Genomic DNA, 23,271 nt, shown 5'->3' on the forward strand with positions numbered 1-23,271 from the left:
ACCTGATGAAACTGACTCACTCGCCTGCTCTATCCTGTCTCAGGTTTTCTTAAAATATATTTTTATAGCCTTGTTGGCAAAGCTCAGTTTGTCCACCACTTTGGACATAAATATCTCAACGACAACTGAATGGATTGACATGAAATATTGTACAGATATTCATGGTTTCTAGGCGATAATTCCTGCTGACTTTGGGGACCCCCTTACTTTTCCTCTTGCCAGTGTTGCCAGATGGGGCAGTCTTCCGCCCAGTTGGGCTACTTTTTACTTAATTAGGCAGCTAAAAATAGTTGTGGGCGGGTTGTGATAATTTGGGATACTTTTTGTACCATTTGAGTTGGTCTCCACTGACAAAAAGTTAGGCTATATTCCAATAAATGGGCCCTTCCTCTCATCTAAGTAGATTGAGACAGACAGTGCATTGAGTTAAGTAGACTCAGCTCAACACAGAATGACTGATAATTGATAACTGTCAAAACCAAATGTCATTTGTTGTTTATTACAACTAAGTTCAAACCTTCTTTTTATGCCAGTTATTATTCTGTCATAGATCTGTCATAAATTTTTTGTTATTGTGGTTTTATGTTTGACTAATAAAACAGAAGAACAGAGGCCATAAGACTGATAATTAAACAAAGCCCAGCTTTTCCTGAATGAAAAAAAAGGCTTTGATCGGACTACTTTTTGTCAGTCCCATCTGTCACCACTACCTCTAGTGTCAACACAAGGTTCACATTTGTGGTTTTGAGTGAAATGTCTCGACAAATGTAGGAAATTGTAGGCTAATATCTTTGGTGACTTTTCAACTGGCATCATCACCTGGCCAACATTTCAATTTGTCCATTTGGATAATGACCAAAATACCTGAAATATTAATGACATTCCACTCAGCCTCAGCTGCACTTTATGTGCTAATTGGCAAATTTTAGCATGCTAACATGCTAAATTTAGACATAGACATTATATCTTCATGTTAATATACTGATGTTAGCATTTAGCTGCTGCCTAAGTACAGCTTGTCTTGTTTTATAAAACTTTTATCATTTTACAGCAAAATTACAGCATAAGTCAAATCCAAGTTTCTCATAAGAATTCCTTTATTCTTGTTCCAGGTTTACTGTCTCCTACCTCAGTCTAATTTACATTACATTCCCTTCTGCTTTGTCACATTTTCCCCCTTTTCTTTCTTGTTCCTTCTTTCAACCATGGTCCATTTATCTCCCACCTCCAGTCTTCTCAGCTTAGCTTTTCTCCTACATAACACACAATTTCAGCACAATACTGTGTTGTGTCTGTGTGCTCTGTTAGGGGCAGGCTCTTTGAGCTCAGGAAGAGAGGCTAATGTAACACACACACACACACACACATGAGATGAGAACCTCTGGCGTGGCCTTTCCCACCATTGCCCTCTCTGTATCAACATACTCACACAAACAAGCTCATTCGCACTGCTGCACCATCAAACAAGCTTTTGTCTCTTCTTGCACAACCACCCCAGTCACACACACACACACACACACACACACACATATCCACACATCTGCATGTAAGCTCATTACTGCACCCAAAACAAAACCTCCGTACTACAGCGCATATCTTCCCACTTCAAAGGGTCAAGTGCAGCTTTCTTGCTTTACTGAGCTAAAAAAAAAATATGTTTCATCTCTTCCATGTTCACAGCTTAACAAGCAATCAGCAAATAAACATCACTGATGGTGAAGGTAAAAATTTATTTACATGGCATCTTTTAAGATCTTACATCCCTTAGAAATTAGTGATCAGCGCTGACACAGAGCTGTTTAATTTGCATAACATATGTCCTTATTACAGATAATAATGAGGAGACTCCATTAACCACGACAAGCAACCACCAGAAAAAAAAGCACCATTCATTGTTGTAAACGAATCTTATGGTGTTAATTTCATTTGCATTTTATTTAATCTCATATATAAGAGTTTATAAAAATAGCATTAACAATACTTGATCTTGGACATAAACCATTATACACATTCTGTATAAAAAAAAATCTCACATAAAAATGTATAGAAAACAATTCTACACAAATATAACTTACTGCCACTGATATGACTTAATATATCATCTATATGGTGATACAGAGGCAACTCTGAATAGATATGAAAGTGGTTCATACTACATATGAGTAATAATAAACAGAGCAACCATATGAGATATTAAAATAGCAGCCGCTAAAGTTACAACTCCACAAAATCTTTGGATAATATGACATAAGAAAGTTTCAATCCAATTCACTGGATTATGCACAGATAAGAAACTCTGGTAGATCAGGAAATGCCATTGGTCTTTAATGGCAACCATGACCTAACAGAAGGCACTTGAAAGACATGAAGAGGAGACAGGTTGCAGGTTTGACAAATAGCTGCAGAAAAAAAAATCTGTAATTGCTGAACTCAATTGAATTCACCACTTTTCTGACTAATTGTGCTCCTTGATATCCCTTCCTGAAATGATAAAGTCAACAAAAACAAGACATTATCTCCACTTTAGCAGTGGTGTCGCCCCACTAACAGTTTGTTTCAGTCAAGACAATCGATGGGACGGCTTTGCTGCAGCAATCCATGGAGTCATCACATCTGTCATGACTTCCCCCTTTTTATATCCCTTTCCCTCATATCTGCATAGTCTTATAGGAAGGTGATTGATTAGACGCAAATCTCCAAAACAAATAAAATCTGATGAGGCTGGTGAAGATTCCAGGGGTGTTTGGAACCTGGGATGAACACAAACACACACAAAAGCAGAAAAATAAGACATTAATGATATTAATCATTCATCAAATCAATGTTAAAAGCTGTATTTACACATGCTGTTAACAATCTGACACGGTTGCATATTCTCTCTGTGCCGTACCACGATGTAGTGGTCGTTCAGCTGGAGGCCGTAGAGGACCCAGGAGGTTGAAGTGAAGAAAGTGGCTACAGTCAGAGGGAAGGATAAGCGCTGCACATTACCGCTACGCACAATCTCCACCTGAAAGGGAGGAGACAGAGGATGGTAGCAACAATTGGTTAACAAGTAAATACAACTTCATTACAACTTGGGGGTTATTTTTTAGGTTTTGGCCATTGTTACTATTGGTTACTGTAACATTAAACTGACCAAAATAATTGCTGATATCTGGGAACACGGCAACATCACTACAATGTTGGAGCAAGGAGTTTGACAAGGCAAGAAACTCAAAACTCAAAATCTCTAATTGCACAGGACAACTGTGTGCGCAGGACTACGGTGAGTACAGAAGTCAAAGCCTGTAAAGTGTGATGGATGTTTATGACAATTTGCCTTTGTTTTCTTTTTAAAATGAGTTTGGCTAAGCTGCAATTTTGTTTGATTGTCTGATGGCTCGTGATTGACTTCTTTTTAGCTAAATTTCCGGACATCAATAATTAACTTAGTGAGTAATATTCTATTACGACCAACAGGAATGACGTCCAAAACAACAAATATAAGACCCAAGTTGAACCAACCTAGATGGTCTCTTTAAAACTACAAGCTCAGGTAGGTAAAGATAATAATCATGACAATTAGCGTTAAGTTTGCTCATTTAGTGTAATTTCTGAATAGTTCTGAGGTGCAAACACAATATTTATAGACTGTAATAAGACAACAGAATGTAACCAAGGGGATATAAGGTATAAACAGACAGAGACCGAGAATAACAGGAAGACACAGATGAGGAGAAGAAAGGCAGGAAACCGACTGACTGGGGGTCATTCGGAGCGGTGGAGGCAGATGGAGGGAAGGAGACAAACAGGATAGTAGACTGAGCAACAAGATGACAAAAAGAGACAAAAAGGAAAGAGAGAGATCAGAGGATTTATGTCTTCACTGGTAAATAAAAGCTGATTGTGCAAACTATGTGTGGGAGACACAATGGCACATAATTGTTGAGGAGAAGGTCAGAGAGGAGGACTAAATGTGCTGTGTACTGAATAAGAGTCTAAGGTGGAAATCACACTGACATGCCACAGCAAGTTGTAAAGTTACACAATGTGAAGCAAAAAGCAAAGTGTGTTTTCAAGTGAATATTGTAATGTTGATATCAACTGTGACACATGTAGAAACATCCCTTAAAAACTGATTTACAAGCATTAATTCTAGAAAGGATCTGTCTTTTAAGGGGTAAAATCAACCTTTGCATTTAAAAAAAACAGACTTTTATGTTTAGATAAACTGTATGGCGGCAGCTATATGGCGCCATATTTACTTTGATTTATCTAATTTTCGGCGCCGCAGAACATAAACAACATAATGCAGAGGCGTTGGGATGATGGACTGCATAATGTTCAAGCTGCTCTTTGAAATGCAATCGGCTTGACATGTTTTTTTCTGGTTTTTAATGGGTGGAAAAGCAACCATGACAAGTTACCATAAATGACAGTTACAGTTAAAAGCAGAGTGATAATTCACTCTCTTGTTTACCATCTTTCAAAAAAAAATTTGTAATAAAACAATAAGAGTATCATTATGGTAGTTACCGAAATCATATAAATTCCTAAAAAAAAAAATCATACGAAACAATTTTTTTTTTATGTGTGTCAACAACAACCATCATAATTTGGGAGATCCCAATTTGACTTCAAATTGCTAGTTTTGTCCAATGATGAATCCAGAACCCAAAGATGTGCAATTTACAGACAAGTAAAAAGGAGAAAATCATCAAATCCTCACATTTGAGAAGATGGAACCAGCAAACGTTTGGCTTTTTTGCTTGACAAATGCCTTAAAATATTAATCAATTATTAAAATTGTTGATTGATTAGAGGACTAATCATTTCAGCACCCAATACGTTATCTATGGCCAAATTAACACCTGGTATTAACATATGATCTGTAACTGGATACATTCTTGATAATGACTCTTCTGTCTATGGGTCTTTGCATTTATACCTGGTATTAAAATGCACTCTCCTTTTCTCATCTGTGCCTGCATTAAGATCGGATCTTGATATGCAAATTAGGTGGGCGAGGCTGGCAGACTTTTCAGCAAACATGGCGAGTCTTAGGTCACGGGAAGCAATGCTGCGGATTGGCGTCATTTGTTTGTTAAGAGGGAAGACTTTTATCCACTTCTACTACTCCCAACGTTTGCAGGTCTTGCATAAGCTGGCAGGCAGACGTGGACTTAGGTGACCTTTCAACTTGCTGTATGGATTTTTTTTTTACTTGTGAATGTGGTCACACTGTACAGATTGCATTTACACCTGACCGAGATCTGAACACAATGCTTTCTAAGGGCATTTACACCTTGCATTAACATGCGTTTTTTCTTATCCAGATAACGTATCTAGATACAGATCACATGTTAATACCAGGTGTAAATGGGGTATACGAGTCCAGTAAGAGAAGCAAAGTACATTTGACTTATTACATGCTGCCTGTAATGCATATGTTTCATACCAAGTCAGTGAGCGGTGACAGGTACATGCTGACGGTGACCACACTGCACGTGAGGCCTAGCTGGCTGAGACGAGTGTCTCCCGGCGGAAGAAACGTGGTGAAGTAGAACCAAGCGCAGGTCAGCACCATTCCTGCAGCAAGCGTCTGGGACATCACCTGCCTCTAAAACAAAACAAAAGAAACACAGGAGGATGCTAAGAGACAGGTGTGTACACAACACACCCAAACTGAGCTGCACCTCCTCCGTCTGCATACTGACCTTTTGTTTTGTGTAGTGGAGGTACGTGGCGACATAGAGGATCTGCAGAAAAGCTCCGATAACGTTGACCAGGACAATTGTTTGATCTCTCTTCAGAATCCCATAATACAACCAACCCAGGTTACTATGACAACAAGAGGAGCATTAGATGTGCTGACCAGAGTGTGACACAGTGATGCTGATCATAGTGGAAAATCAGGGTATGTGCACAAACACACTCACTTAAGACACGTAGTGAGGAAAGGGAGGAACTGGATGTTGTCAGCACTCTTGGATTCGTGCATCTTCTTCAGGTCGGTCCTACAAACACACACAGGAAGAGAGAAGCAGAAAAACAGTCAACACAGGCGATAAAGTTACTCCTTCACAAGTCACCATCCCTACATGTGGCTGACAGGAGTTCAAACAAGCAAGTGCAACAGTTTCACAACAGCTCCGTCCATCTCACCACTCTCTTATTTACTACCAAACACATGACGTTGCAGAAACAAATGAGGATGAAAAATTGCCATGTTGCAGGTCACTATAATGAGCATTACAACTTACAGTCCAGTCGAGAACATCCCGACTGTAAACACGATGCAAGCCCATGATAGCAGCTGCAACAAATCCATAGAACGGGGGTAAAAACAGATGCACCGCCGCTTCTGGTATTTTTCGCGCTTTTGATTAGAAGGAACCGGAACTGCAATGAAATTAAAGGTAGCAAATAACTACAGTGCGCTGACGTCCCACAGGCTCCTTCTCTCGCTAGATTTCCGTGTTTGCAATCAGCGTACTGAGATTTTCTGCAAGCTGATTTGCTGTGTGATAAAACAGGTGGGTGTGTTTGCTCCAATAGGGCGCTGAAACGATGGCGGAACTCGCGCGTGACGTAATCACGTAAAGAAACGTGGAAGGTGCACTGAGTGAGCTGGCTGAAGAGTTTTGATTCTACATGGATGTATAATAAGAATATTATAATAATCATTTTTAAAAAAAATCTTGTAGTACATCTGTGTTTTTGACTCAACGTATGGAGGGAAGTCAGAGAGCTTCTGCAACATAGAAGTTCAGATCAGTTCAATTCAACTTTATTGATCCCAAAAACTAATATACAGGATAAATAAACGTCACATAACAAGAAGAGTCAAAATGAAACGACTGATGAGCAGTTGGATATTTGCATATTTGACTTTTCTGAAATGTACTGGTTAAACAAATTGTAGGGTAAAAAAATATGACATATAGACAGTTGAATTGTGTTATAAATGCATGTACATGTGAGGTGTGCATGCAAACATCATCACAATAAAATAATTCATGCCTGTTTTGACAAAAGAAATATAACTTGAGGTCCATTTTATAGTTGTTTTCTGGAGCTTTTGAATGCATGTCAGAGCAGGAATAGTAATAGTAATATTAAGTAATAGTAAGTGGGCCTTGAGTTGACATTTATTTTGTTCATATTGTTTTTGAATGTGCCTTCACTCTCACAATCTTGTTCAAAATGACGTTGAAAACACATTCCACTGGGGCGGAATGGTCAGTGGACTATTCCAGTTTACTCAGAGTAATTTCATAGATATTACATCCAGCATTTAAGATGTCCATGAAATCCATATTTCATCATTTAATTAAAACTACAGCTACCTTCCCTTTCAGCAAAGTTCAGGTCAAATTCATTCTAATCACCTACAAAGTCCTTATTAACTTTCTTTCTTACCTTTATTACCTCGCCCACCATCACAGACCCTCAGATCAGCCGGCTTCACCTCCTGTGTCCAGCTGTCAGGACTGAGCATCAGAGCTGAAAGGGGTAGATGAGGCTTTCAGCGGACTAATCACTGCAGAGCTCTTCCCACAGATTCTCATTCGCTCTACACTTTTCAAAAAGCTCTCAAATTTGACCTTTAACAACAGTCTTTGATGTATAATTTTCTCCTTTCCTCGCCTTCATTTTCTTTTTGTTCTAGTCTTGTTTAAATTTTGCATCTGTTTGACATTTGATTTTTTTTTTTTCACTTAATTTGTTATGTCCTCAGTGGCATTTTCTATAATACTGTAACTGTTGAGCAGTTTTATCTTTCTGGCTCATAATTGATCTTTCTGTTATTAAATTGTAATTTCTTCTCCTTTTTTGTGTGAATCTCCTGCAGTGTTATGCAAACAAAATGCACATTTAATATTACAAATATATATTTGTCTAGCCTTGATATTTAGATGCCCTTCACATGTATATGCTAATGTAATCCAATAATGAATTGATGTTTGCATACCTTTATAATATTCACATATATTTCAAAAGTACACTCATTCTATCATCTATTACATATTTCAGGTTATAACCATCAATGATGGAAAGTAACTTTTTTAATTTTTTTCCCTTGACTCAACAATATTTCAGGTGAAAATATGTTTTTTACTCTACTACATCTGCCGTATCTGATGGTTATAGTTACCAAATACTTTGTAAATTGAGATTCATACATCAAAATACATTCTGCAAAATATATGGCAATGTTCTATTTCTATTTTGTATTATTTATGATAACTCAACTTTTGTGATATTTGTATTTTCTCTTACTTCATATCTTTTGATCATTATGCATCACAACATCAAAGTAAATTCTTTGTATGTGCAAACCTACTTGGCAATAAACCTGATTCTGATACTGTAAGATCATAAAATATTGCAGAGTTTTAGAGACTTTATACTCAATCTTAGGAAGAGAGTGAAATGAAAGCATGGAGAATCCCCATAAACTGGAGATAGGAGGGTTTTTGCCTTTTGAGAAGTTAATACATTTTGTACAAATTTAAAATTGTAGGTATTTTTGTTGTTTCCTTGTATTAATATTTCCAATTTGGGGGATTTCAACAGTGATATTTATAGATATACATTATTCAATAACTGAAACCATTCTTTGCAATTAGTATCTGCTTCACTTTTATGCAAGCAGAAAATTAAATGCAGACTTCCTCCGCTGCTGGTAATTGTTTATTCTGTGTTATAATTGATAAATTGTCCATATTACAGTATGTAATCTGACTGCATTGTTGCATATTGCTATATGACATCATCTTGAACTGACACATTACTGAATCCCACATTACAGCGAATACCATGTTTGGTCTGTTCCATCAGGTACACTGAAAGGCTGCCTTGCATTAACCCACAGTACATCTACATGGGTGTTACATTGCACAAGCTCCCTGCAACTGTGTGATCATCTGCAGTGAATATATGAAGCGATGACGTGATGATGGAAAAACAAATAACTCATTTTTATGATCTGGTTTTGAATGTATATGTTGCGTGGTTTTACAAGGGATGGTGACTTTTGACAGTTTTCAGTCAGCTCTGAGGTTTGCGTACTGTGCTCATCTTCATTCCTATGTTGGAATGAAGATGGATCTTCTGCTTTCCCTCCAAGGAGGATGCACAGAGTAGTAAAGACAGGGCAAGAAAGGGCAAAAAAAAGAGTGAAAGAGTGTGAGCAAGGAGGCGAGAGTGACACCTTCACACCCAGTTGTCAGTTTGCTTGTGGGCCTCTCTCCCTGCACTAACCGGCTCTCTTGCTCCTTCATCGTCCCCCCTCTCGTCCCTAGTGTTTGGTTTTCAGACTGTGAAATCTAAGCCAGAGCAAACTGTGTCACAAGGGATGAAAGACAGAGAGGGCAGAGAAGAGGGGATGAGAAAATAGAGGTTGGGAAAGACCTGGGGGTGGAAATGTGGAGGGGGGCTGGAGAGATTTCATCGGACAGGAGATGGATAGCTTTGCCAAAACATTGTGTCATCCATCAAAATCTCAATGACGTCAGTGTTCAGTGCAAAAATATATTTAACTGATTAAAAACAGACAGAAATGTTTATTACATCACATTTCTTTTATTTCACTGAAATATTTCACATCTTAAAACAGTTTCTTATAGTTTTTTCTATGTACAAATTTACATATAAACATTTACAAAATGACAAGAAGTAGGTCTGATAAGAAAACAAAACATATTCTCGGAAATCCCTTCAGTTTGAGGTTTGATAACAACAATTGGATCGCATCTGCAAACATCTGCCAGTGTACCATCATACTGTCATGACAACAGAAATTAACAATAAGCGCTGAAAAAGCGCAGCTCCCTAAAATACCTATGACTTTTACAATTGATTCTCTTAAAGTGGTTTTCAACACTAACAGATTGGTGATGATTTATGGCTTGAAAAACGTATGCAATTTTTCTGGAATTGATTGTTTCTGATTTTTGGATCATTTGGGCTTTTTTTTTTAACCATACAAGTGAGATTTAACCATTAGCAAATTTGTTTACTTATGTGTCAGATATTTTATGTATGGCGCATTTTAAACCACAGTACCTGATTCTGTGTATTTTCTCTTCTTGAGTGAATGTAACAGTGATGCTTTGACAGATACTTGAATAACCGGGAGCTGAGTGCTACACAACAACATGACAAAAATCCTACATAACGTTGGCATTAGCCGACAACATTTCCAAAACACAGAATTAATAATTTCGCTACATGTAAATGAAGAAAAATGGCAGTGAGAGTCTGAGAAATTACTGTACCGATGATATGAACATTTGAAAAAGACATGATCATGAGGATGTTGTAATCCTTGTGTAATTTTCAATCAGATATTAATAAATTCATTATTTTTGATCGGTTTGCTTACAGTTTTGCTCATAGCGGCTGAAAAAAAGTGTGCATCTTAAATGGTCAAAAATGAGAATCGCCATCCTTTTAATAAAGTAATAAAAAAAACATCTTTGAGGTCCTCTTCTTTGGAACGATCAACGTTCCACATTCACGCAAACAAACACATCAAACACACAAACACGCAACAACAGCTCTGTCCATGCTCGTATAAAAAATCTGCATAAAAAAATCTCTGAGTGTTCATGGTCCCAATGACCAGCATTAGGTTATAGCATTGTCTCTGTTATGGTGTCCCAGCAAGCCTTAGTGTAGCATCAGGGATAACAAGACTGAGATTGTGGTAAAGACGACTGACAAGGAGTCCAGCTGTGTTCCTGAACTGCCGATACTCCTCTGAACATTTGGCTCCATCACAGCAGGATCGTCTAAGAAAAAAAAAAAAAAAAGGGAGGGAGAGTCAGTATTGGATTTCATCATTCAGTCATGGTAAACACACCCAGTTGAGGTCTTCTCAGATGCATGACTGTTGCAACTATTTTGCATCTGTCTGGTATGTTTTTTTACAAAACAATCCTCACCTGCTGGGAGCCGGTTAGAGGGGTTATGCACTCCTCCAGCAGCAGGAAACTTCACTTTTCCTCCATCCAAGCTTTTCCCTGTCTCCTCTGCCTTGGATTTGTCTAGATGGTTCTTTCCAGAGCCTTTATGCCCGACAACATCCACTCTCAGCCTCAGGCAATCCTCGCCATGGTGATGCATTGGCTTGGCTGGAAAAGAGTCAGAAAGAGGGAAAGTTTTAATATAAGAAAGCTTCTCAGGAGCGTGATAAGATTATATACTGCAATGAATATTGCTATTAAATACTTACAGATATAATAATAGCTCTCTCCCTGTTTGAACTCCTTGCCCAAGGTGAAGGGCGTGAAGCGCTGGAACTTCTCAGAGAATTTTTCAGGAGCATGGGGAGCAAAGGGCCGCGAGCACTCCCAACGGAGCTGGTCGAAGGAATGAGGTTTACACACCTCGTAGTCCTCCTTCTCCACCATGTACAGCACATAGCGCTCAGCTGCATGTGATGACACCTCGCCGTGGGCGTAATGGGGGCAGATGATGTCCAGATAGTCGTTGATACGCACTTCCACTGTGTACTCATCCCACAGGAAGCTGCAAGGACATAGGAAGAAAGAGGTGGTTACTGACAAATGTCCTACCCTTCAGCATTTTTTTTTTACAATATGAATAAAAACATGAATAATAGAGGCTTTTAGCTGTCTGTTAGGATTTTGTACACGTGCTCAACACACACCCTGGAAACCTGGCTCATACAATGCATCCGTTAAGAATAATGAGGGCAGATCACACATAGACACAGAAAACAAACTTACTCACGCATGGGGCGCATTTATACACCGGTAAAGCTAGTAGGGCGTAAGCCAGGTAGCACGTGAGGGTGTTTTTTAGTAGACATGTTTCAGTGTGCTTGCACAAGCCCATCACTGTGACAGAATTAGAAAGAGCCTGATCAGGCTGGACTTGTTCACTTAGTTTTCAGACGAGAAAAACACACCTAGAATTTCATAAAGCCCTACCGCCATCCCACTAACACACCTTCCTTCTCTCTTTCCTCGTTTCGCCTTCAGCAGATTCACTTCTCAACTGCTTACAAGTGGACAAGATTTTAAATGACAGCTCTCTCCCCATCCTTCTTTTCACCTTCTCTGTTGGTCCACTGCTTCCCTCTTTCTATCTGTTCAACTCAGTGACTCTTTCTGTCAAGTCTTTTTTAAACAGTTTTCACAAAGATTTCTCCACCTAGATGTTTGTCCATTAGTGTTGCAGCTACTGTTGAGATTTCTCACCCTAATTTGCAGCCTCTATCTGTCTCTCTTTCTCTCAATTTCTCTCTGATTTCAAAGACAGAGACAGAGTGGGTGGAGACAGTCAGGCTGCCGCTCTCCTTCTCTCTTTTCATCTTTACCCTTCATTTAGTTTTATGGCTCTTTTGAGCCGTCTTGTCTCCACTTTGCTCACTTCCCATGCTTGTTGTCCTAATGAAGTGCAGAGAAACAGTGAAAAATAAGTACAAATCCTGTAAAGTCACTGCACATTTGTGGCAAAAATGTTCAGCATGAATATAAGTGGAGGGATTCAGGTAGTTGTGTGAAATTTCCACGTTTAGAGAACTTGGGGAAAAGAATTTATGTGTAAAAAATGTGTTCCTTTAAAGTTATGATGATCCAGGTGAGGCTGAAATATGCCGGTAACTGTGATGTGTGACTGCTGCTGTCAGATCAGCCAAGAGCCGGCAGGTGAAGAAAGATTGATAATTTGGGTATTACTCTGATTACAACCTCAGGGGGTAATAAGCTCTAATCCGTAAATTTGATCTGTGCTTAAACTGAGTGACGGCTTGTTGATGCTTGTGTTTCTGTGTTGTGTGAGAGTGAAAGTGACAACAAAACAGCTCCTGTGTGTCTGCCATTGTTTATGTGAGTTGTAAGTGTGTGCCTCGGCATCAAAGTGTGGGACGTAGCGGCTCTGACCCCCCCCCTCCTGTTGTTGTGGCTCCTGCCCCCTGGCCAAGTCACAGACACACTGGCTCCAAACGTGGGCCTCTAACCTCTCCTTCCTGCCCCTATGTGTGTGTGTGTGTGTGTATGTGTGTGTATTGGTTAGCGCTAACCTACCTGTCAAAACATGCTTTGTTAGCTGAGCACAGCTCTACACTTGTTATTCAAGGCAAATAGGCTGATCTCCACCCTCCAATCAGCAATCAGTGCTCTCTCTCTCTCTCAAAAAAAAGGTTCTTTGTGAGTGTGTACACTCCTGTGCAGGTGTGGATGCCGCCTTTATTTGTGTGTATATGTGTGTGTGTGTGTGTTTGGGAGTGCAAGTGTGTCAGTGAAAGGGAAAGACACTAATTGGCTGAATAATCTCAACTCTCATTGTAACTTGTTTTCTTTTGAGTCAAACCAGTAATAACAGAGTTGGAGAAAACAAGATGTTTGGAGATCTTGGAGTGGTTCCCTCTGAAGTAAAGAATAGTTTGAAATTGTATAGGATACACCTTTTTTCCCACACTGTGTCCTTGTTAGTGGCCTGGCTGACCTCCGCATGAAAACACAAGCTTGTCAAAAGCCAACAAAACAGAAAGATTCTGTTGCTAATTTCATTCACGGCTCATAGTCGTGCTTTTAAGAAAAAAAAAACTCTCCTTTTATCCTTCTCTTCACCTCCTCATTTCCCCCTCCTCCATTGCTGCTAATTAAAAGCTGTTAGGGGTCTGGGGCCAATGTGTTCTTTAGAAAAGGAGGGGAGGAGGAATGAATGGGGTGTAATTATACCCTTTCCCTCCCCAAAGACAGAATGCCTGAAGGCTACAGGGCCTCTTCAACCCTTGTACCTTACCCCCTACGGAGCTTTCACTGCCCTGACTGGTGTGGATGTGTGTAATATATGTGCTCATATGACTGTGAGTGCATTTTTAGTGTTTTTCCAAAAGCATCTGAAATTTGTTTATCTTTGAATGAGAGTTCGTGTGGTGGATTGAGTTATTTTTATGTGACAAGAAGTCAAGGAACTGGGAGAAACTGCAATTCATTGATTCCATCTTGTTCCACCGTGTCTTTAACAAGTCCTCTCCCTCCATCCTCCTCACGCTCCAACTTTACGTCTCACTCATCAAAGCTCTCGACATGCTGGAGACTCTTGTATCTCCCCGCGTCTTACTTCGCCTCTGACTGACAGTTCTCAGGAGAGTGAAAGTCGCATGAATGTGATAGCTATGTGAGACTGGGAGCCAGGTGTGTGAGTGTGCTAACATTGTTGCAAACCTAATTTCCACACTGTTTCTTTCCTCGTGCCTGTGTGAGTGTGTTTTCACAGGAGAGGGATTCTCTGAAGACCCTTATTCCGGGTGTCTCATGCCCCGGGCTCATGAGCACATCTGTTTATCAAGGCCTACTGGAGCCCCTTGTGTGTTTGAGTGTGTGTGTGTGTGTGTGTGTGTGTGTGTGTGTGTGTGACTGAGGTGTGGGTAAACAGCAAGGGTTGAAGGTGGCTGTAGTCTTTCTTCCTCCAGGTAATTTCTCACTACTAAGTCACTGTAGCGTTGGCGTCAGCGGGCAAGGTGCGTGTGTTGTAAGGGTATAAAATGGTTGTAGCACTAGCGGTTACGACAGTAGGTGAGTTGTTTGACACTTTGCCCGCTTCACTGGAGCTTTGAAGCCTTGCCATTGTCTCTTCTTCTTTTCTTTTCCCCTGCCATCCCTCTTTCCTTCCACCCCCCCTTTTCCCCCTGACAACTCTGCTGTCCCTCCATTTGTCCCCTGAGCTCTCACTGGTTTTTGGTCAAACAACTGACACAGGAACTCTGTCTTTCCCCCTCTCTCTGGGGAGTGTTTCAAACTGGCAGCCGGGTCGCCGGGGTTAGAGTTCAGGGTCGCAACTTCTCACACACACCAGCATCTGAGTCAGCGCTGAAGATATTTGTTTCACATACACAACACACTCTGGGAGCGAGTCAGCACCACTGAAACACTAAACAGATGCATCCCCCACCATTTGCTCTGCAGGTAATCAGTAGTAAGTGTGCACACACTGGAATGTCACAACAGGGGGCTGCGGTTTGGACAATGTTCTCACATGGCACACTCATCAGATTTCCAGTCACACTCTCACACACTTTTACTTTGAGGTGTACACGTAATACCCTATTAATCTGCTGTGGTATGGCAGATTCACACCTCCTTTCACACAGGCTGAGGAGCTGTCAGTGGTTCTAATGGGTTTAGCTGCTCACTAGTGGGATACTCTATTAGAGCCAATCTAATACACTGAAATGTCTTTCTATATTAGGTTCCAATGTAATCTACCTCCATTCTTCCTCTATCTCATATTCTTGCAGTAAGAAACCCAGCGGGAATTCTTCCTCCACTACACACAAATACAATCTGCAGTTCCTGCCAGGATTATCAATCCAAGCACTCAACTCTTCAGCTTCCACGGATTGCAAATATACATGTGCTTATACACGCGTGCATGATATAGTTAAGATGCCGAGAATCCCTTTGGCCCCTTTGCAGAATGAGAGGGTTTAAAATTGTCAACACTGCCGTTTCTCACTCATTCAATTCCAAACTTCTTCCCTCCCTTCATCCATCACTGTCCACTCTCTCCTCCCTCTGTCTGCCTCTCCTTTATTCTTACTAAATCGTCCCACCCCCCCCCTCTCCCTATCCTCTATTTTGTCCCCTCTCTTAACGTTGACATAATATACCAGAGCTCTTCATCCAGGCTAATTTCTCAACACAAATCCCTTTCTCCAGTTCACCCTTCTCTCACCCTGCATCCATGCCCCTACTCCTCCTCCTCCTCCTCTCCACCCCCCCAAATCTTTTCACCCAGTTACCCTTTTTGTAGCCTCTCCATTCTGTCTGTGATGAATAGAAAAAGGCCAAACGGTATCATGCTTTGTTTAATATGTTGGGGGGTCACAGAGAGTTAATCTGTGTCTGTCTGCCTGAGAGAGCCGGAGGGAACAAGTTCAGTGACTTCCAATAATTTACATAAAATATTCAATAACTTTATATTTGAAAAAAAAAAAGTTTTGAATTAATCGAGGCAAAACTAAATATCCTCAAATCCATCTGATTATTGCTAATTCCGACCTTCAGGGGGCGATGGTGGGCTATATGAGTGGACAGCAAAGCCAAGGTATGTCTGAAATGCTATGAATGAGCATAGTACACCACGCACACACACACACACATACACACACACACACACACACACACACACACACACATGCTTGCCCACTCATACTATGATAACGTTTGGCAAAAGTAGGCCTCTCTCAGGGCTAAGAGGTGCTCTGTCCTCCGGTGGAAATCTACTGAGGCAAAAACAGAGGAAGGTCTGTGAGAAAGAGGGGGACTGATGGAGAAAGGGGAGGGAGCGGGGAGGGAGAGGAAGTCTGGACCACAGATAAGGAAGCGAGAGGAAGAGCAGAGAAAAAACAGAGATACATGGATTCTGTGAACGGGGGGGGGGGGCTTTCACAGACCTGAAACGCAGATATTAAATACGTACTGCAGTTTGTAAACTGTACGTGGTCACTAATTCCCAGGTGCTGCTGTGTGCTATCATGTGTGAAGGTATGCAAGTACTTTATAAGCGTGTTAGGTAAGAGGACAGGAGTTACAAAAGCCTTTTGATATTGAAGCATTCATAACAAACTCAATGGAGATGTCCTGTGGTGCTTGTAATTGATTTTTTCTGATGTAGGATGAACCCCATCTGGGAGATTATGTCAGGACTGATCCACTGTGACAACTGCAGGTTTGTTTTGTAACTTATATACACCATAACACCATAACCCACCCACCCAGATATACACACACACACACACACACACACACACACACACACACACACACACACACACACACAGGCTATAGAAGAAATAGAGTAATGAAATATATCCAAGTTACATAACAGGATCACAGAAGCATAAATATATATATATAGAATATAGCCAGCAGGATGATGGTTTTGTGTCTATGGGTCAGATGGTCAGATTACAAGCCGTCTGTAATCTATGTTAGTGTGTGTGTGCTCTCATTGTGGTGAGATTAGCGGCCAACAAACCAGACGGGACACAGGCTTGGGAGGGGTAAATAATGAGTGGAAAGAGAGGGAGCAAAATATAAAATGTTGGAGTTGGAATTGAAGGGCAGGGAGGGGTGACGGGTATGGGGGGAGGGGGGGGGGGGGGTGACATCGACCACCTTCATTCACCCCATATTCATTCTCCAGCCTGCATGAACGTGTTGAGGCAGGCCCCCTCTGCTTCGAGGCAGACAGAGCCAGACACAGATGCACGTAAACAGAATATTACATTACACCAAAGTCCTGATAAAGATATTTGCGCAGATAGTGGGAAGCATCTCAGTCTGCTAGAGATGCAAGAAAGGTGCCAAATAATGAGATAACAGGCATAAAGGCGGCAGCGGAGTTCTGTGTTAATAGCATCCATATCTGTGCAGAAAATCTTGAATACACTTGAAGCTGAGAGAAGGAGATGGAGGGCTTAGGGCCAGCAGCCAGTCTGGGAGGAGATCCAGCTGTTAAAGAGAGGGAAAGGAGTGAAGATGGGGAGAGGAACAGACAGGTACAGACACACATAGACAGACACACACACATACACATACACAGACACAGACACACACACACACACAAGAACACAGCTGACAGAGTTGAGTATAGTAACAGCGGGGTGGAATGCTGGCTGTGGCTAATATTAACATCCAAGTCCTCCCTCTTGCCCCCCAGTGTGTGTAAGTGTGAGTCACACATTTATCATGTCTCGGTAAGGCTGCCTACGGTAACGGCCACTCCCTGTTTTACTCTGACGTGACGGCGCACACACACAGAAACAATCAAGTCTACAACAAAAAAATAATATCACTTCCCGTTAAAAGTTGGGTAAGGGCAGCACAAGTTCAACCTCTCTCTGTCACACACACACACTCATAAAGTCGACACAGGCAGAGACATGTAGTGTGAAAACAAGACTGGATCAGACTGAGAAAAACAGTATCATATCCCTACAGGGTATAAAAGGAAGGATTAAGTCATAATCATTAGGTTGAACTGACAAGTTAGTGAAACCAAACACACAAAAACAGACACACGTACAGTAAATTGTCTTTAGAGGAAAAACACACGCACACACCTAAGCTACTGTCAGTACTTCACATCTCTATACTCCCCGACATGAATAGGCAGACTGCTGCCATCTGGTCAGTGTCCTCAACCTAAAGACAAATCACCCCTGCTTACAATCAGACCAAGAATCAATTAGCATCAATTATCCACAGCGCTCTGCCGTCAGCCACTGCTGATGGATCTATATAATCCTCTGAACAGGTGACTGATTGATCACTGGGGACAGTCTGAGGCAGGTGGGCTTTTAGTCAAGACAAGAGAGAAGATGGGAGAAGAGAGGAGAAAAGAAAGAAAAGAAAAGAAGAGAAGGAGGGAGTTTGGGTTTGAGATTGAGCTGTAAAATGTGGCAAAAGAAATACAGTACGAGCAGATTATAGTTTCACTTTGGCTTTTAGCTGCCATTATTGTCCTCATGCAAATATCTCTGTTTCTGACTTTCTAAGGACATCTATTTTTCTTCTTCTTGTAGCAGATAAAATAGAAGTAGAAGCACTTATAGCCATTTACTGAATCTATTTATTCACATGTTTGTGATGGCCAAGCTGTTAGTGATGTGTGAAGTGTCTGTCTGTGTCAGAGCCTATGTTTAGCCTTCTCGAAAAAGGGATTAGCATTATATTATGATTTTGCTTATTGTCCTTATGCAACTCCCATTTGACAGCAGAAATAGTCCAGAGCCAGATTAGGGACAGCAGACTGACAGTAGATCTGACTCTGTATTAGACCATCCCTTGTCCTCTTGCTCTCTCTGACATCTTTCTGTCTTTATCAGATTTTTTTTTTTTTTTAGGAACTAAAACTTAGAGATCCAGTGTCACCTTTCACCCAGTCTCCTCTGGTTTTACACAACTCCCTTCCATCTCACCTGAACCAGAGTCCCTGCCCTCTTGTCTGAGGTGACTCAGGTGTAACTCAGGTGGGCCACTGAGTCACACATGGACTAACCCATGACACAAGCACTCCTCATGAGGACAGGACTTTCCATTAGACTCCTTATCCAATTATCAGGACAATTGTTTTCCTTGTTGGGGCTCCTTTTTTTAAAGCCCTGCGTCTATTGTCGTTGTTAAAGGGCAATTAGAGAGCCAGTAATGTAATCAAGACAAGACTAAAAAGGCCATAATGGCTTTTGCCCTTGTTTCGTCTCGGTGGCGGGTTTTAATCGACCTATCTCGGCAGCAGCAAGCAGGGACCCGTCCTTCTGTTTCAGATCGGTTATAAAATAATACTTCAAGCGCCGCTAAAAGCTCAATAAATCGCGCTGTGATATTGCGCGTCTGTCAAGCTCAATCGATTCCACTGAGTGGTCGGATAGCATTACATTTCTGACCTCAAAACAAAATAATCAGCATTATGTGCCTCTCTCTCTCTCTCTCTCTCTCTCTCTCTCTCTCTCTCTCTCTGTGACTCACACACACACACACACACACACACAAACACAAACACACACACACACACACACACACACGCGCGCTTGCTTGCTTGCTTGCTTGCTTGCCCACTCTCCCCAAATGAGAAAAACACTTTTATAGCCTACTGACAGAGTCTTGGTGGGATATCAGTAATAATAATAATAGACTAGTTTTTGCATGACACACTGCACACACAGGTGCAGACCCTACAGACAGCGTCACTGGCCAAGTTGGTACTCGTCAGTCTATTTATTACTATTAGTGTAGCCAGTGTCTGTGTCTATGTGTGTTGCGGTTAAATATAGTGGTGAATCTGTCCATCTGTCTGGGCATCTGCTGCCCATCCTTTGCTTCTCCACACTGCTACTGTGCAGCCTGATACACTAAGCAGCAATCCTGTTAAGAGAGTTTAAACGTGGACCATACAAGGTTGACTTTAAAACCTCACGCGAACCCTTTAATTGTCACATGAATGAAAACAACAACAGCTTAGGTTAACAGAGTGAGCAGCCTCAGGGGCCTGAGGTAACTAAGAATATAGGATGAGACTTTACAGATGTCAAATTTTAAGAAATAAAACAGTTAAATGCACTCGAGACATCAGCAGAAGCACACACAGTCACACAGACAGCAGTGTATGGTTGACCCTTTACAACTACTCAAACAGACGCGCGCACAGATTATCACTTACTTTGGGTTTGAGCTGTTCCAGTAGACGCTGTGTCTCTCCGCAGAGGCGAACCAAGCGCAGATGCTCAGAGCCAAACACACCAGACGCACCAAATCCATAGCTCCTCTTCTCCACAGAAACAAGTTCAACTAGTAAGCGAGGATTAATGAAAGCCTCTCTAATTGACGATTTAAATGCGTAAATAGGCGCACGTTAACTAAACTCGAAGTTTTCTCTTCTACTGTAGTATTCGCAGCAATTTAAACAAGTGTAACACACCAAACGCTTGCAACTCTTGATTGAAATCACTGGAGCGCAACTTGTCTGTTTTGTCTAGCGTTGGCTCCACCCCTAGAGGTGACACCAACCAATAGCAGCGAGGCAGTGTGATTTTCCCCCCACCCCCTCCCTCTCCCCCCCGCCCATCGCAGGAGCTGGGAACGCGCCCTCCAGCTGCTCACTTTATACCAGGAACACAGAAAAACACAAAAACAACCCCTCTACAGCCATAATAAGATCGAAGAAGCGTAAAAAAGACACATAAGTCAAACTGGAAGGTCAGCTGATAAGATAAAAAAGAAAACAATACATTTTAAACAGTAAAAAAGAAAAGCAACTGAAACAAATATCACCCACACAGTTTTTACAGCACAACTGGCGCATGTCAGATTTAAATCAGGTCAAAAAAATCAGTTAAGAAAATGTAGAGAGATATGTACCACACAAGAAGGAAATATATTTTTAAACCATTTCCTTGAAGTAAAATTAAGTAAAGGTAGTAAAATCACACTATGAAAAAATTTGGAAAAAAGTCCTTCACTCAAAACATGCTGAAGTATTGGCAATATACTGTACGTAAAGTATCTATGGTCAAAGTACTCATTGTGCAGAATGTCCCCTCTGTGTTAAATTTGGATATTATTCAATTATCATTATTGCTGCGTTAACATAAGAACAGTATTTAAATGCTGTAGTTGGTCAAAGTGGAGCTAATTTTAACTCCTTTATAAATGTTTGGCCAGCTGAATCTCTAGTAATGCATAAACAGATTCTATAAACTAATGATCTGAGTCTTAATCTAAAAAGTAACTAGTAACTGTAGCTTTGGGAAAAAAGTACAATATTTTCATCTGAAAGTATAAAGTGGCATTAAACAGAAATACTCAGAGTCTACGCACCTAAAAATTGTACATATAGTTAATTTCATCAACTGAAAAATGGAGCTAATAATTATAGTGATTTAGAGTAGCAAATTTTTTACAGCCGTGCTGTTATGTAAGTTTTTGTTGTTTCTGTGTTTTTAAGTTGTTGTGTTGCAACACTGTAATGTGCTGTTGTTGAGCTGTGTTGCATTGTTTTGTGACATATTGTATGTTGCAAGTTGCTGGGTGATTATGATGCATTGTAATGCAGTTTGTCCAGCTGTATTTTTAGTATTGTGCTGAAATGCATTGTTTTGCAATGTTTGTTGGAGTGCACTGTAAAAAAAAATCTGTCTCTCTGCACTATTCTGCAAAAACCAATCATCTTTATAAACATACTGTACATACACTAAAGAGATCTTGGATCTGAATGCCTCTCTGATTGTGTTTCAGTCATTTGAGAACCCTCTGCAGAGGATGTGTGCACGTTCTTCCAGACTGCTGTTGTCTAGGCACGCTGGTGTAGCCTACTGATTATGTTTTTGTCAGATAGTAAAGAATTATTACTGTCTTATCAGTCTGCCTAATCTTGAAGTCTCCGCTTAGCCACACAGATGGAGTGGATAAAGTCCAGACCATGGGCAGTCAGCGGGATTGTGGCCCCAGCAGGAGAGGCCTTCCCTCGGGCAAGGATGGATCCCAGCCTGGATCGGCTGGCTCAGAGCCGCAGGGAAGCAGGAGGGGGCATTGTGTGTGTGTGTGTGTGTGTGTGTGCGTGTATACATTTGTGTGTGTGCGTGTGTGTAGACAATCTGAGTGTCTGACTGTCCCTAGGCTTGGCTGGGCAAGCACACACACGTCCTGGCACTCCGACAGACAATCACACACACGCACTCTGACTGTAGATCCCGTAGGCAGTGGGGGGTTAATTACAGCTCAGGGTGATTTTCCATTCTATAACGTCTCCCCAAAACTAAGGGGAAAAAGGAGGGAATGGAGTAATGTTTGATAAAGTAAAATGGGTACAAGTGATCAATTTAACAAATTCTGACACTGTAATAAAAAATGCCAATTCATGAAAAATGTGAAGCCTCTGGATAATTTCATCTAAACAAGTGGCTATTCCTGTAATACTCAACTTCTTGTACTCTACAGACATTAGAAACTGCTTCAAACATATGTATTGATTTCCTCTGAGGAATGACTGAAATGCAAATACTTTTCCAGCAGCTCCAAAACTTGCCAATGATTCACAGCAACAGGATCCCCCAGTTCTCACTCACACACAACACTACAGCAAGAGTGAATTTTCAAACTGTCCCCCGTTGCCAGCAGACTTCCGCTGCTCAAACATGGGATTTCCTCACAGTGCTGTTCATCTAACACATAACTGTGCAGCAAGACAGCAACACAAATTTAGAAATTCACAACCCACAAATACACCTTCTCTCTGCTGCTGCAGCCAAGAATGGGCTCTCCATTCACACACACATACAAACACACATAAGGCGTGTGGACGCAAACTGTATACATACTATACATGTACACAAACACACTACACGCAAACAAACATGTACATCTTCTCTGTCAGCTCTTGTGACAGTGTTGTTGCCAGTAGAAACCACGGATGACTCTCAGGGTGAGATTTAATCCACCCACAGCCCATACAGACACATACCGACAGACAGGGAAGACCAGGGTTTCTGCCAAAGACAGTAAAGCAGCAACGGCGAGAGAGAAAACTTGATGGCTGAAAAAAAAAAAAAACCTCAGAGAAAAATGTTGTTTGAGCCGATGGAAAGCTTGACAGTTCTAAAAGTGGATTAAAGGAAGTCGGGGGAAGACCTGACAGCCGTACAAACCTTTCAGGAAACCGGTTTGTTTATCTTCTAGGGACTTGTCTCCAGGCGTCACAGTATCTGCCACGAGTTGTTCAACATGTTATGGAAATCCCACAATTACA

General features: G+C 41.1%; 2 protein-coding genes across 2 annotated transcripts; both read right to left on the minus strand.

The window, feature by feature from the left end:
- Nucleotides 1-1,710: 1,710 nt before the first annotated feature.
- Nucleotides 1,711-6,485, minus strand: slc50a1 (solute carrier family 50 member 1). Its single transcript, XM_042424280.1, has 6 exons — nucleotides 6,246-6,485; nucleotides 5,922-5,999; nucleotides 5,700-5,823; nucleotides 5,441-5,602; nucleotides 2,891-3,010; nucleotides 1,711-2,750 (listed from the first exon to the last, which is right to left on the minus strand). Exons 1-6 carry the CDS (start codon nucleotides 6,311-6,313, stop codon nucleotides 2,649-2,651), a joined length of 654 nt encoding a protein of 217 aa, XP_042280214.1. The 5' UTR covers nucleotides 6,314-6,485; the 3' UTR covers nucleotides 1,711-2,648.
- A 3,938-nt stretch (nucleotides 6,486-10,423) lies between these two features.
- Nucleotides 10,424-20,453, minus strand: efna1b (ephrin-A1b). Its single transcript, XM_042422701.1, has 4 exons — nucleotides 20,188-20,453; nucleotides 11,225-11,520; nucleotides 10,935-11,123; nucleotides 10,424-10,781 (listed from the first exon to the last, which is right to left on the minus strand). Exons 1-4 carry the CDS (start codon nucleotides 20,283-20,285, stop codon nucleotides 10,660-10,662), a joined length of 705 nt encoding a protein of 234 aa, XP_042278635.1. The 5' UTR covers nucleotides 20,286-20,453; the 3' UTR covers nucleotides 10,424-10,659.
- Nucleotides 20,454-23,271: the final 2,818 nt, after the last annotated feature.

Source organism: Thunnus maccoyii, chromosome 10, assembly GCF_910596095.1.
Source record: "Thunnus maccoyii chromosome 10, fThuMac1.1, whole genome shotgun sequence".
In the NCBI taxonomy this organism is placed as follows: domain Eukaryota; kingdom Metazoa; phylum Chordata; class Actinopteri; order Scombriformes; family Scombridae; genus Thunnus; species Thunnus maccoyii.

Coding starts and splice junctions, on each gene's coding strand:
- efna1b (XM_042422701.1), bottom strand. CDS start 20,285: ATGGATTTGGTGCGTCTGGTGTGTTTGGCTCTGAGCATCTGCGCTTGG. Junction 11,521..20,187: donor TGGAACAGCTCAAACCCAAA/GTAAGTGATAAT, acceptor ATGTCCTTGCAG/CTTCCTGTGGGATGAGTACA. Junction 11,124..11,224: donor AGAGAGCTATTATTATATCT/GTAAGTATTTAA, acceptor ACTCTTTTCCAG/CCAAGCCAATGCATCACCAT.
- slc50a1 (XM_042424280.1), bottom strand. CDS start 6,313: ATGGATTTGTTGCAGCTGCTATCATGGGCTTGCATCGTGTTTACAGTC. Junction 6,000..6,245: donor GGGATGTTCTCGACTGGACT/GTAAGTTGTAAT, acceptor GTGTGTTTGTAG/GACCGACCTGAAGAAGATGC. Junction 5,824..5,921: donor TTCCTCACTACGTGTCTTAA/GTGAGTGTGTTT, acceptor TTGTTGTCATAG/TAACCTGGGTTGGTTGTATT.